The sequence below is a fragment of the Lithobates pipiens genome, unplaced genomic scaffold, assembly GCF_037356315.1.
Source record: "Lithobates pipiens isolate NorthernLeopardFrog02 unplaced genomic scaffold, aLitPip1_a1.2 Scaffold_16, whole genome shotgun sequence".
Lineage (NCBI taxonomy): Eukaryota > Metazoa > Chordata > Amphibia > Anura > Ranidae > Lithobates > Lithobates pipiens.
In genome coordinates this window covers 461,300,532-461,315,477 of record NW_027507748.1, presented here as the reverse complement: position 1 = coordinate 461,315,477, position 14,946 = coordinate 461,300,532, and the positions used below count along the sequence as shown (strand labels likewise).

Here is a 14,946-nt window from a genome sequence, read left to right as displayed (position 1 = left end):
ACCCACCCCGCATTGGAATCCATGCATCCGGCATCCTGAAAGGGGTGGACAGATGGATGGAGGGGTGGCTATGGATAAGTGGGGTGGCGCTCGTACACCCTTAATGGACTGGCTGCCCCTGGGAGGTAGGTATCTGTGCTGCATTCTTATCAGTTTAATTGTTTCCAGTATGCTCTGTTAACTACGGAACACCTTACCCATATGTCATAGAAAAGAGAGGTATGTGTACTGTTTTTTGGGGGGAAAATGCTGATCTACCATAGAAGCAGTATGGCAAATGAGTGTTGTCTCCATAGGATAAGAAGTGTGTTACTGACGGGATCAACAGTTGAAAGTGAGGGCAAAAAACATGACAAATAAAAAGGAATATAGCCATCACACCTAAGGAGTGATACGCTGCAAATTGTTTCACTTGTGTTGGTGGGTTTAAATATGCTTTAATCCTTTTGCCACTGACTTATGCCATACATTGGAAGCAGCTGGTAAAGTGTGACAAGCAAACTGTCAGCTGTCATGTGGAAGTGCAGTCAGTTTGCTCCCCCACGCATGCCCTGTCTATGTTTCCCGGGGAGTCTTTATTCAGGACTGACATGGTGGTAGAAAGGCATAATTTATTTTACTATATTTATGCACAATATTTATTTTTCAGAAATATGGCATTTTCAGAAGTTACCTGGTAGTCCAGTTAATCCTCGTATTCCAGGTTCACCTAAAAACAACAAATACGTTTGAGCTTTTTTTTTTAGCCAGTAGTATAGCAAAGAATCTAACCTTTTTACAACTTTAATATGCAGCAGCTGCTTATCTCTACTGTTAATAAAAAATAAGACACAAAAATAAAATAGTATAAAAATTTAAAAAGTGTACATTTTTGTAGGTATTAGAGTCAGGAAGAACAACTAACGTTTATTTGTGCAATGTATAAATTGTGTTTATTTCACAAGTTGATTACCAGTTAGCAGTATATGTCAACTAAAAGTGAGGTATGTTAACTTGCACTTTTATATGTAAGTTTCCAAAGCCATGGGAGACATTTCAAAAATGTCAGGGGGGCCAAATGGTAACTGTGGGAATTACAATTAATTACAGCAACCCAAAAACACAGAATAATGTCATCAGAAAATAGAAACAAATGGCACAAGTCAAAGTTTACTAACAAATATATATGGACAATAAACTGGATCTTGCATGAAAATGTAGGGTCCAGTTCACTTACTGCCTTCCATTCCCTAAATAAAAAATGTTTTAAAAAAGTGCCAAATACAAAGCTTTAATATATTTTTTTTAAAAGACATCAACATGCCTTACCTTGGCTGCTCAAAATACTGCAAAAATTGTGCTCCTGCACTGTGTTGGCCGCATGTTTACGGTAAAACACCCAGATCCAAGGGGGCAACAGTGAGGCACAATGACATCATCAGTAAAACACCCAGATCCAAGGGGGCAACAGTGAGGCACAATGACATCATCAGCATCTCCAGAAGACGAATGGCAAGGCCAAGATTTTGTTTTGTTTTTCTTAGTAGGAGAGTTGGTGAATTCCCAAAAATTACAACCTTCAAAGAGAGTCAGCACTTCTTTGACATACTGTAGTCTCAACAACCCATTAGACCATGGAAGACTTGTTTATATTCAAGGCCAATGTGCAAAGTCATATCCAAGGTCACATGCTACAGAGTTACAAGGGAAGTCTAGTAACACTTCTCCTGATATACCAAGTGGACATTCTGACCAGGTCTGAGTAAGCAGCTAGACAGGAAAAACAAAGACTACTGATTGCTGAGCCAAAGGGGCACACAATAAGTACCATGGGGCTGCATGTGGCCCTTGGGGCCACAGGTTGGAAATACAGATGTAGGACCTTCAGTAAATGCTCGTGAGAAAAAAATCAAAAAACTCTACCTTTAGCACCCCTGTCTCCTTTGCTACCAGGATAACCAGGTGGTCCAGTGTTTCCCTTCTCTCCAAATACAGAAGGCTGGCCATCGTTTATTATCTGGAAAAAAACAAATAGCAACAAAATATCAGATTTGCTGATCAGGATACAGAGTTGTGCACATATTTATTATGAAGCTTTTCAGTAAGCAAAAAAGTAATTTTTAGAAATTGCAGTCCTTTGGAAAATGTATTCATATTACTTACATCTCCTGGAGGTCCTGGAAACCCACGTTCTCCTTTGTCTCCCTGTAAATAGGTGGTAATTTAAAACCCTGATAGATTTATTTCATGTAAAATATCTTCTTCAAAGTATATATGAAAAAAAACAAAAACATTTGTACAGAAATCATGAGGACAGGTCACGTATATGTACTGCTGCTCAGTGTGACCAAAACTTATAACTGGTTAGAACTTTTGTCAGTGTGTTATTGCTGTCTGTGTCTCTCTGGGAAAATCACCAGTGGGAACACACAACCTGGCAGAGGTTCTAGTCCTTTCCTGGTAAATTTCCTTTGTTGCTTCTGTGTCCCTGTTGGAGAAGTTACTTGTTTTAGTCAACACCATTACTGGTATAGGAAATATGGGAAAACTCAAACTGTCACAATGGATGCAATAAAAACCTGAGCAATTGTGCTGTAAATAAATTGAATGAATCTCCCAACTAGGATAATATGTGCTAGCTATTCACCACAAGCCCTTTGCCTGTTACAAAAGAGATCAAACCATCACGTTGATATATATAGGTCCCATATAGGTCCCATATGTACACTGTATGCATTTGGAGCTATTCAACCGCACCCACACAGATGTCAGATTTGGTGCCGAGTCTGTGTCCGTACAGCTGTTGCATCCCAATTGACATCAATGGGGATACAAGGAACACCTGTGCATCCCCATGTGATTAAATGGGGATGCACAGGCATATGCTTTAGTATGTCCCATGTGAACGAGACCTTATTCTTGTGTTTACAAAAGTATTTAGGCTGAGCACTGAAATGTGACAAAAATAAATCACAAAAATGCTAATTCAAGAACGTTTTGGTTTCTTGCTGCTGCAGTATCCGAAATATACCTTTCGTGTACAAAAAAAATTGTAACATCTGTAAAGTATTTGTACTTCATAACTACATCTACCATAGTGTGTTCATGTGTTATTACATGGAACTGTCATTTATAGAAATAATTCAATTTAAACTTACTTTATGACCTTCCTGTCCAGGAAATCCATGAAAACCTGGGCTACCTGGGATTCCCTTTAAAAATAAAAAAATGATTATTTGTCATTGGTGTGAGCATTATTAGAAGTTAGTTAAACTTCATACACAAACTGTTTCTGAAATGTTTCTGTGTTTTGTGATTTTTTTACTTTTTTACTATTAATCATTTACAGTACGGTAATTTGTCTACAAGTGCAGGAATATCCTATATATTACTGCAGGAATATTCAAATGCAATGAAACCTATGTATCCTTGGAGAATGAAGGCCTGCAACAATGCTCCTTAGGCTTTGCACTTTAGGCAAGTCTTTGCCTACTAAAGACCATGGAAAACTAGCAACTTCATAGCAGATAGCTGCAGAGCAACAAATATCACAGATCACACATCTAAAGAAAAATATTTTCTCTGGTCATTTGATTCTAACTACATAGTTGTTTCTGATTATAATGCATATCTAGTCAACTAGTGTGCAATACTTATCAGCAGTTGCACTGGATAACATAAGTAGCTACTCTGGTTTGGCCACATCTTGAGTATTTAGGTCCAATTTTGGTCACCAAACCTTAGAAAGGATATCCTTAAACTGAATAGAGTCCAGAGAACGGCAACAAAACTAACAAGTAGACTGGAAGGCCTTAGTTATAAGGCATGACTACACACATTAAACGTATTCTCCCTGGAAAAGAGGGGATAACAATCTCTTACAAATCTCTAAATGGGAACATTGGGAGGAAATTTATTAACCTAAGATCTCTAAATAAAACATGTGGCCACACAATGAAGCTGGATGAGAATCAGTTCAATCCTAAACTGCATAGGCCGTTCTTTATTGTTAGAGCAATGAGGATGTAGAACTCACTTTGCAAAGTTTCAAAAACTACAAATTGCTGATGAAAAAGTGTGACTTTATTCTAATACAGAGGATTGTTAATAACTTGTGCCTTTTTATTTCATTTCATGAAGTGCATGGGAAATTGAGTGTTAGAAATGAAAGCAACACTGGACTGCCTAAAGACCTTAGACAGTAAAGCTCCTGAAGCAATCAAAACTGACAGATTGGTAATGTGTTTGAATCAGCTTAAGACCTTTGGAAAAAAACACAGTACATCTGATATTTTTATCTAAAATATAACGAGAATAAAATCTATTTTCATTTATTAACGGTGACACTTCTTTATGATAGGTTGAGAATTACCAGAATTTAGTAATTAACATTGGCTATAGCTAAGTGTATAGTCTAAAAGTGTATCATTTTTACACTAATGTAAATACAGCTAGCTGTACATATCAAAGAGAAGTTTTCATCATCATTGCAAAATGCAGTGCCAAACTTCTCCAGTATTTTTATATAAGGATTGCGACTGATATCATAGGTCTCTCTGACTTGTACAGGAAAACAGGGCACTAGGGAGCCTTCTAGAGGTCACCGGGAACTGAAAATGGTACGAACTGTTCTGGTAAATTAAACACTTAAAGGTACTTGTATCTGAGCAAACCAATAACATTTTGTACATTTCAGATACTGTAAAAAAAATGTTTTAAAGTATACTTACAGCAGATCCCTTTTCTCCTAGATCACCATCTTTTCCAGGTTTTCCCTAAAAAGAAAATACATTGAATGAATTGACAGTCCCTGTATGTAGAGAAGTCCAGTGGTTAGCATCTGCATTCTTTGTATGCTGGGTATTCTGTTCACTTAAGTTTACATATTCTTCCCAGTTTTAAACCAGGCAAGTCACAAATCTAAAATTACACAAGTAAATTATATTTTCTTTGAAAGAAGGAATAATAAGAAAAAGTTATGAAAATTTATAAATTCCTCTTTGGCTTGACTGAAAGGTAATTATAATTGTTTTGGCTATAGAGCAACTTACAGAGGGTTCATTATTATTTGGTACTGCATACTAAAACAAAGGATTATAGTGGTGGTATTTCCATGTTCAGTATTTTGGTGATAACCTTAAAGGGGATCTTCACTCTCTCAATCAACACTGACTATTTTTAATGCCTATGCTGCTAGCATTATTAAAAAAGATAGGGAAATGTATCATATTTACTTGTTTTAAACTTTTTTTTTTTACATTTATTCAGTTACTTCCTGGTTTCCAGACCTAGGCAAATGATATCATACATCCCAGAAGTCTTCAGGAGAGGAAGAGGGGTTTTCTCAGCTAAGCACAACCCCCTGCCTGCATGCCTGAGCTAAGGACAGATGGATTCCAGGAAGTAAATGCTACATGAATCATCTGTCCTTACTCAAAATGGCCATGCCCATAAATGCTAAGGGGTTGTTTTTCAAAGTAATTTCTCAACAAAATAAAGCAAGGGGTCATGGATGGATGGGTGAATTTGCTTTGAATATTATAAATTAATTAAATGGTGTTTTTGGTTTGTGGTGCTCAGATGCAGTGTAGTTCTGATTTAAAGTGAAACTATGATCAAAATCAAAAATGACATACATTAATCATCAGTCTGTCAATAGAATTAGGGATGAGCGAACTTGAAGCGAAGTTTGGTTCACAGGAAGTTTGGCAAACCCAATGGTTAGTGCACAAAACGTGGAACCCTTCTGAAGTCTATAGGAGCCTAATCTTGCTGTTTTGCTGTTCTTTTCAAGGTTATTTTGTAATGCGATTATTTAAAAAGGCATGGGAAGCTTGACATAACCATGGGAGACATGTAACAATACATTTTTTTTTTGTTTTTTTATACCAAGGGTATAGCGGGGTGAGGGTCTTTTCAAAATGGCAATTTTTGAAAGTGCACTAATCCTTTACATAGCATGCTTGGGGAATTCCTTAAAGCATGTTACAAAATAATACAATGTAAAAAAAAAGGAAAAAAACTGAGTGGAATTGCCCTTGAAATTACAACCAGACCCTTATCCAGGAATGCAGGCAAAGAAAGAGAGGCAAGTGAGTGCCCCAACTGCTTACATTTTTTTTTTTTTTTTTTTTAAGTTAACTTTTACTTTAACCCTGGGCATTTTTATGACCATGAGAGAAATACTAAGCTGCTAGGGAAGAATGTGCTGAGAGTGGAAAAATTTACAAAAACAGATGTAAAAGAAGCATAACCCTGGAATATTATGATGATCCTGGTTGAAATATTTCTGATTCAACCTCTTTTTCATCACATTTTTAATTTACAGGGGTATGTATTAATTTGTTGTTTTTTATTTTATTGTTATCTAAACTTATATAAACATAATATTAATTAATAAAATGTGCATGTTAAAGTGGTTGTAAACCCTTACAAACCACTTTGACCTACAGGTAAGCCTAGATTAAGGCTTACCTGTAGGTCCAAGCAATATCTCCTAAACCTATATGGTTTAGGAGATATTTGCCTGAAAACGGCCACCGCTGTCTACGGCGCATGCGCCGTAGACAGCGGCGCGCAGGCGCACTGAGCGCGGCATTCTCAGCGACGGAGCTGCCGCGCGTGTCAGCTCCCGTGCGCATGCGCGGGAGTGACGTCATTGCGGCTTCGCCGAATGACAGCGCTGGAGCTCTGAGACCCCACCAACAAGATGGATGCGGCGGACTACAGGGGACAGCGGCGACTTCCTGACACATAATGGGCTACTATGCGATGCATAGTAGTCCATTATGTTTTGCCTTTGCAGGGAATGAAAGAGTAAGTAAACTCATCAGGGTTTACTTCCTCTTTAATGCTGTATGTATAAAATGAAAAATAACATTAAAATAAAACAAAATAATCCATTAAATAAACTAAAACATATATAAGATACTGCATCAGTATAAAAATCATGCCTGGGTAAGTCATATTTGCACCTATTTATCAAGGCAATGCAAAGGCCAGGGAAGAGAACAGTGCAGTTAACCAAAACAACCAATATGATGTAATTTAATTATTGTACTCAGATCAGAGTAATATGAATTTTAATTGTCACCTATTGGTTACTATAACTTTCATTCTGTCTCATAAAATAAAACAGTGTGTCTATAGACAAACGTTGCATGATAGATATTTTTTACATCTAAAGCTGGCAATACATTATACAATTTTCTTATTAAATTTTCGTTCGATTTGCATACAAATTGAAAGTGTTTAGGTTTGGCCTTATAGTATATGGCTTTTGTTAATCTAAAGGAAAATTGTACAAGAGAGTAGTATAATGTATGGCCGTCCTAAGTTAAAATTAAAAAAACACTGCCAGCTCATTGTCTTTGGTTTTCCAATAGACCAGTGGATTGCTTTATCAATCTTTTCTACTAAATAATCTGGAGATGGTGAATCAACACATTATTACTGTGCCTTTTCCTAAATTATTTCTACAGATGGGAATTTGGAATTTCAATCTAAAATGAAGCCAGTGGGGTCTGTTAAGCAACACATGAAGCAACTAGAAAACCTTGTATAGAGATATCCCAAATTTGATGGACGACATTTTTATTGTACAATCTGGATCTCTGGATAATTTAGATGTCATACCCTTAGAAGCAAATAACAGCAATAAACTACTAATCTGACAATAAACTTTCACTGATTAATGCAATTTGTAAGCTACTTTTGCACTTCTAAGAGGAAAAGGCTTCATAAAGAACTGTATTTGTATTACACATTGCTGTGTACATTTGAAATATAATATGTACTACATAATATAGATATAATCTTTTATTAAAGTTGTACTTTAATTCATTATAATAATATATAGTGAGCAATAATCCCAATGTTTTTAATTATTGCATATGGATTGTTATATTTTATTTTATTTCAATTATTTAATATATTGACATATTTATTATCCTTTCTCTAAAGTTCAACAGAAAGAAGTGGGCATGTGAAGTGCATTGATAGAAGGCAAGCGGAAAGCCACTAAATACTGCAAACTGACACTTTACTGCATCCCATGTGTTTTCCCTTGATTAAATAATGACAAAGACAGTGTAAACCTGGCCCTCTTCTTCAGTACACTGATCTTATCTGATTAATTACTTTTATGTGTGCTTAATGAGCTATTGTCATGTATTAATGCACTATATTTCTGGCAAGCATCTTTGTAATGACACATCAATACATACATTTTTCTATTTTTGTTTATAATATTTATGATTCAGTGACTTATCCTTACAAGGACAAGAATTAATGAATAAGTCTAGCTTTTATAATAAACTTTATTCTTTTATGATAATATATATTCTTACATGAAAGCACAATTAATACTACATGATCACAATTATGTCACATTTACTAGTGATACTTTTTCATTGTCACACAATGGTTTTAGTTACACTACTACTACTACTACTACTAAATTAGGATTTTTATTCTGTATGTTAAAAATCTTGAACCACACACTTCTAATAAACTGCAATGTGATATTTATGCTGGAAGAAGCAATGATACTTACCCTTGGCCCTGGCTTTCCATTCTCTCCTTTTTCTCCTTTGATGCTCTGTCCAGGACTCCCCTAAACCAGAGGAAGAGAAAAGCACTTTAACCAACATAATGTAGAGGTCACAAAAGACAACAACACAAAAAGTTAATGTAATAAATATAAAGTTTACAGATAAAATAGAAAAAGCAAGATTTATTTCATACTAAATACAGAACATAGTTGACTCACTGTAAATCCTCTGTCACCTTTGTCACCTGGTGCACCCTTTTCTCCCTAAATATAAAAGATAGATTGAATACATTAGATAATTAAATGAATAAAAGCAGTTAGATTAAATATTGGAATTTATCATTCTAGTCAGTGCTTCTTTCTTTGTATGAAGAGTTAGGAAACTGTAACTAGAAAAGTAGGTAGTAAATTTGTTTTCCTTCACCTGCTATCTTACAATTGCAATGCATTTTTTAAAGGTAATCAATTAGAGCACCAGCTTATGATTTATTTAAATCAGTGTTTATGACTGAACATCTACAATTTTTGTGAAATAAAAAAATAATATATCCTCAAGTTACCCTAGTTATAAAACATACGTTGTTTGGTCCCATTGGCTCTCACTGCTGAAAATATTGATCCTTATGACAAACAATGATCAATATAGATTGGTAAATTCAACCTGTTGTCCGAAAGGTAATTTCTCAGTTAAGCTCACCATATGCGTTATAACTTGACTGTACAATCTCTGTTAGATCTTCCAAGAAGAATGTAGTGCAAGGCCTACTTGATTGTATACAGACTGACTGACTAGTTTAGGTAGGTTCTCATATTATAAATAATTTTGATTGATTTAAAGTTGACTATATGGTCAGAATGTGTACGGTGAGCCTTACACTGATTTTGATGCTCAGATGTTATAACTTGACTGTACAATCTCTGTTAGATCTTTGAAGAAGAATGTAGTGCAAGGCCTACCTGATATGTATACAGATTGATTGACTAGTTTAGGTAGGTTCTCATATTATAAATAATTTTGATTGATTTAAAGTTGACTGTATGGTCAGAATGTGTACGGTGAGTCTTACACTGATTTTGATGCTCAGACATGGCGAGGCAGCACAGTGGCTTTGGGGTGATTATTTCTGCTTTGTAGCACTAGTGTGCTTGGTTCAAATCCTGCTCAGGATTCTATATTTCACAACATTCTCAAAGAGAACCCTACAACAAAATAGAATCACTGACAAACTCATTAAACACCTAGATAAGCTGTGAGAAACCCGAAGTTGAGTGAAGCCTCAACTACTTGGACATCATAATCCAAATGAACCTCATGAATGAATAGATTGTGTTCATTCAGGTACCACTAAATAGTAATAATGTCAAACAGACAATGGACTATTCTCATTTAAAACATAAAGCACTGTATAAACCAATATAAAAAAATTACCTTTACTCTGTAAACTTCTGGTGAACCTTGTTGACCTTGGGGACCAGGGGGACCCTGAGGACCAGGTTCACCCTAAAGAGCATTGCATGGAAACACAAACTGTCAGTCAAGTCACTAAAACATCACAATAATAACTCATAGCAAAAAAAAATGAATGTCCATAGAATTTGGCCAAATTCGTAACGATGTTTCTGCAGTGTTGGTCACTTTAAGTACAACAACTATACAGCTTGTATTGAGTATATATAGACAGTTTCACAGATTCCACTGTAGACTTTAAGTGCAGAACTTAATTTTTAATATAGATTTAGAATTTAGAATGTAATATCATAGCTATCTCTTATCTTTGCATATTTCCCAGCTATCAAAAGCATGCATGTTGCCACTGACAAGTGTCATGTAACTGGTTACAATAGGCCATCTAGGTGAGATTTTCCCTAGGCCTGACTGAAGCAGGCCATAGATGTTTTGATTATCTTTCCTTCCAACATCCGTGGAAGGAAAGAAAATCACTTGATTTCCTTTGTTGATGGGGAAATGGCTCCCACAGAGCTGGGGAAGGTCATTTGGGGGTGTGGGGAGCCCTTCCGGCTGGCAGAACACAATTATAACTGCTAGTGGCTATATCTGATGGGAGAAAATCCGACAGGCTGGTTCTACCAAAGTCGGTCAATGGGTTGACTTGGGTACAATCAGACTGCCCATAGATGGATCCAATCTCAGATGGTCCCTGCTGAACCGTCTAAATTTTGGTCCATGTATGGCCAGCATTTGTGAACTGTCTATTTCTATGACCAGCACATGTAGTATATTTACTCACTTTTTCACCCTGTGGTCCATGAAAACTCAGACCCATAGTGCCCTATAAAAATGCAAAATATGAGAGCTTAAAAAAAGAAAAGTTTTAACATTTAAAATATTAAACAAATATAATATACACTCACCTTTGGTCCTGGTAGACCTGGTGGTCCTGGTGGCCCCTAAAATAAAAATAAAGAGATCATTCAGAATGAATCACATTTACAATATGGTAGATATGCAATGAAAGGTGTTTTTGTTAACTTGGTAACAGCAACAATTTGACATAAATCAAAGTTTTTATATCAACACAGTTTACATGCAATAAATAGTATATTTCACCAAATAAAAAGGAAAAATGATTAATATGTTTTAAATTAATCAGAAGCACCATTGCTAAATGTTGAAAGTTTATGTCAGGAATATGGAGCTCAGCCAGAGCACCTGCTGGTGGCACTGTAGTTTATAGACAGGAATGGTGCAAAGCTGGTGTACACCAGCAGATGTTTTCCAAATGCCAGCTGAGTTTAATTACGCCCCTTCACATCTAATCCCAGTGTCCCTTTTAAGTGGACTTTAATGCCCAGGCGATGGTGTGGCTTCTCTATCCTTTGACTGCCATGATTGGCTCTCACAGCAATCACATGATCAAGAGCCCGTCATGTTTGCTCCTGATCAGAAGCTGTAATCAGGAGCTGTCAGTGACAGCTCAGACAGCGAGCTAGGAGTGCAAAGTAAGTACAATCTCAGCTCGCAACCTCAGGCCACCATGGACACATATGTGTGGTTTCTGAATATAATAGCCCATTTTTTCCTGCCACTGCATATACGTATTACGCTGTCAGCAAGAGGTTAACCATAACCGGGGAACCTGGTTGCTGGGAGGCATTTTTCCCACCCTGCTGTATGTCCCTTGCCTTAGCATATTGCCCCTGCATCCATTACATTACTGTCTAGTGATCCTCTTGCTTGCATAGGCAGGGGGTTGTTCCAACACTGTCTCAAAGTACTATATCTATTTAGGAGTAGATATTGTTAGTCTAGGACAAGAATACAGATCTGTGGAATATCCGATTGCCTTTTGGGGGATCAGGAAGGAATTTTCTGCCTTCCTCTGGATCAACTGTGAGTGTAAGATTGTATAGATAGGATTGTGTGTGTATATATACATATATATATATATATATATATATATATATATATATATATATATATATATATATATATATAATATTTATTTTCCTTTTATTGGTTGAACTAGATGGACACTCTCTTTTTTCAGCCAGACTAACTATGTAACTATGTAACATCTCCTCCTCTCCTCCTCTTCATAAAATAGAGTGGAGATGTTTTGTAGTCCACAGAAATAGCTGGGAAAAATAAAACTGATAACAGTTAAAAGAGGCAGAAAGCACAGAAAGTCATCATCTCACAAGATTTTTGGCAGGATCATAAGGTATGTGTTGCACTTATCAAACAGATATAACAAAACAGTTTAAAATGTACAATTTACAGGCCAAAAAAGAGGAAATATATGTTGTTGTTTACATTCTTTAAACCTATTTATTTCAAGAAGATCAGTCAGTTTTGGAATAGCGCTTAGTGAAATAATACATCATCTGTTTTGTCTTCTACAATAATGCTGCATTTCTTGCTGTATTTACTTCCATGATATATTATTTAACCACTTGCTTACTGGGCACTTAAACCCCCCTCAGTCCCAGACCAATTTTCAGCTTTCAGCGCTGATGCACTTTGAATGACAATTGCGCGGGCATACAACACTGTACCCAAATGAAATTTTTATCATTTTTTTCCCACAAATAGAGCTTTCTTTTGGTGGTATTTAGTTACAGCTCGGAGTTTTATTTTTTGCTAAACAAACAAAAAAAGATGCAAAAAATAAAAAAAATAAAATCATGTTTTAATAGTTTGTTATAAAATTTTGCAAACGGGTCATTTTTCTCCTTCATTGAAGTGCGCTGATTAGGCGGCACTGATAGGCTGCATTGGTGGGCACTGATGGGCTGCATTGGTGGGCACTGATGGGCTGCATTGGTGGGCACTGATAGGCTGCACTGGTGGGCACTGATAGGCATAGTTAAGGCGGCACTAATAGGCACAGATAAGGCGGCACCGATGGGCACAGATAAGGCGGCACTGATGGGCAAAGATGGGCACAGATAAGATGGCACGGATGGGTGGCACGGATAAGTGGCACGGATGGGTGGCACGGATGGGCACTGATAGGTACCACAGATAGATGGGACTGATGGGCACTGATAGGTGGCACTGATAGGTGGCTCTGATAGGTGGCACTGCTGGGCACTGATGGGCGGCACTGCTGGGCACTGATTGGCGGCACTGCTGGGCACTGATGGGCGGCACTGGGGTGCAGCACCTTTGAGGCAGATTGGGTGGCACTGTGGGTGGCACTGTGGGTGGCACTGTGGGGTGGCACTGTGGGTGGCACTGTGGGTGGCACTGTGGGTGGCACTGTGGGCACTATGGGCACTGACGGGGGGCACTGACGGGGGGCACTTACTTTTGCGTTTTATTTTACTTCAGGATGGCACTGTGGGAGGCAGGTGGGCACTGGCAGGTGGCAGGTGGTCCCTTGTATTGATGGCCGTGATCGACTTTTTTTTTTTCTCCTCGCGCTGTCAGCGCGAGGAGGAATAATAGCCGATTACCGGCTCCGTTCTATCACATGATCAGCTGTCATTGGCTGACAGCTGATCACGTGATAAGGGGTCGGGATCGACCCCTTGCACGGATCGGTGATCAGGCGAGTCTCATGGACTCGCCGATCACAGAGCGCGCCGCGTGCGCCCCTCAGGGGGCGCGCAGGCCGCTCGTAACCGGGACGACGTCAATAGACGTAGTCCCGGAAATGTAGGTCCGCGCTAATGCCGTCATTTGGCAATAGCGCGGATCTCAAGTGGTTAAAGCATTAATAAACAGTATACATGCTTACTTAATATTTATTTTAGTATTGGGTTGTGTAAAGGGAGGGTTTGATCAGGTATTTTCAGCTATCTGTTACCACAGTTGGGAGCAATATGCAGTCTCTTGCCCCTAATGGATTATCTGTAGTAATATATTGGAGAAAGCAATCTACGGTAGATGGAGTCCTTCCGCAGAAGAAGTACATTCTAACCCTTACAAAAGAACCCAACTGCTTATTGTAAAATGGGAGAGACAACAAGACTCTCCACTAACCTATTATGCAAAACACAATACATGTGCACCAAGTAAACCTTTTTGTAATATAGCTTATATAATTAGTGTGCAGATATCTAGTTTTATATAGAATCATTGATATTTATCCACAATGGGAAATACTTTCTAAATACAAAAAAAACACTTACTAGACGACCTGGTGGTCCAGGCGGTCCTATTGGTCCTTCTAATCCGGGGAGTCCAGGTGTACCCTGTGTAAATAGAAACAGGCAATTTTACCCTAGAGAAAGAGGACTATCCCTGGAAATGGTTGGAAAAAAATACATGATTTTAATTATTCAAAATAAATAATAGGAAAGTTTATTAAATTTTCACATACTGTGAGTTATCATGCTAAACCTAAAGTAATCTTTGAAGTGACCATTTTTACAAACTTCTTTCTTTCTTTCTTTCTTTCTTTCTTTCTTTCTTTCTTTCTTTCTTTCTTTCTTTCTTTCTTTCTTTCTGTATTACATAGAAGTATTGCAGGTAAACTATAGTCTGGCCCAGGGTTAAACCTGAGCCATGGCATCTGGATCAAGGCTATTAGAGGTTAGGGCTGAATGACTCATCCAGGCAACTCTCTGGTGTTTACCTCTTGTTCTAGAAATTAGTGGGCTTCAGCAAGGAGGGTTATCCTGCATATTTAGGGGCCCTTAGCCAATCCCTACAAAGTGGGCCTGGCAGGGAACTATAGAGCCATTAAAGCAGAGTTCCACCCAAAAATGGAAGTTTCGCTTTAAGGGAGGTGACCCCCTGATGTGCCACATTTGGCATGTCATTTTTTTTGGGGGGAGCCGATACCCTCTGTTCATTGGGTACCAGCTCCCACTTCCTCCCAGCGCACCGCGGCACCGGAAGGGAGATCACCTCTCCCCCCTCCCTCTTGGCAATCATCTGCGACAAATCACAGGTCCCGGATGTTTGCCCGGCCTGTCACGGGCATGTGGCAGGTGCATGTGCAGTG

At 37.9% G+C, this 14,946-nt stretch overlaps 1 protein-coding gene across 1 annotated transcript in view; it reads right to left on the bottom strand.

The window, feature by feature from the left end:
* The window catches only part of COL4A1 (collagen type IV alpha 1 chain), a 215,832-nt gene that overhangs the window by 83,515 nt on the left and 117,371 nt on the right, over window positions 1-14,946 (bottom strand). The window contains exons 10-20 of the mRNA XM_077482895.1: window positions 14,129-14,191; window positions 10,904-10,939; window positions 10,780-10,821; window positions 9,960-10,031; window positions 8,750-8,794; window positions 8,534-8,593; window positions 4,710-4,754; window positions 3,138-3,191; window positions 2,143-2,184; window positions 1,903-1,996; window positions 674-709 (exon numbers count right to left, since the gene is read on the bottom strand). Of these exons, the coding sequence (XP_077339021.1) occupies window positions 674-709; window positions 1,903-1,996; window positions 2,143-2,184; window positions 3,138-3,191; window positions 4,710-4,754; window positions 8,534-8,593; window positions 8,750-8,794; window positions 9,960-10,031; window positions 10,780-10,821; window positions 10,904-10,939; window positions 14,129-14,191 (589 nt within the window). The remainder of the gene's footprint in view (window positions 1-673; window positions 710-1,902; window positions 1,997-2,142; window positions 2,185-3,137; window positions 3,192-4,709; window positions 4,755-8,533; window positions 8,594-8,749; window positions 8,795-9,959; window positions 10,032-10,779; window positions 10,822-10,903; window positions 10,940-14,128; window positions 14,192-14,946) is intronic.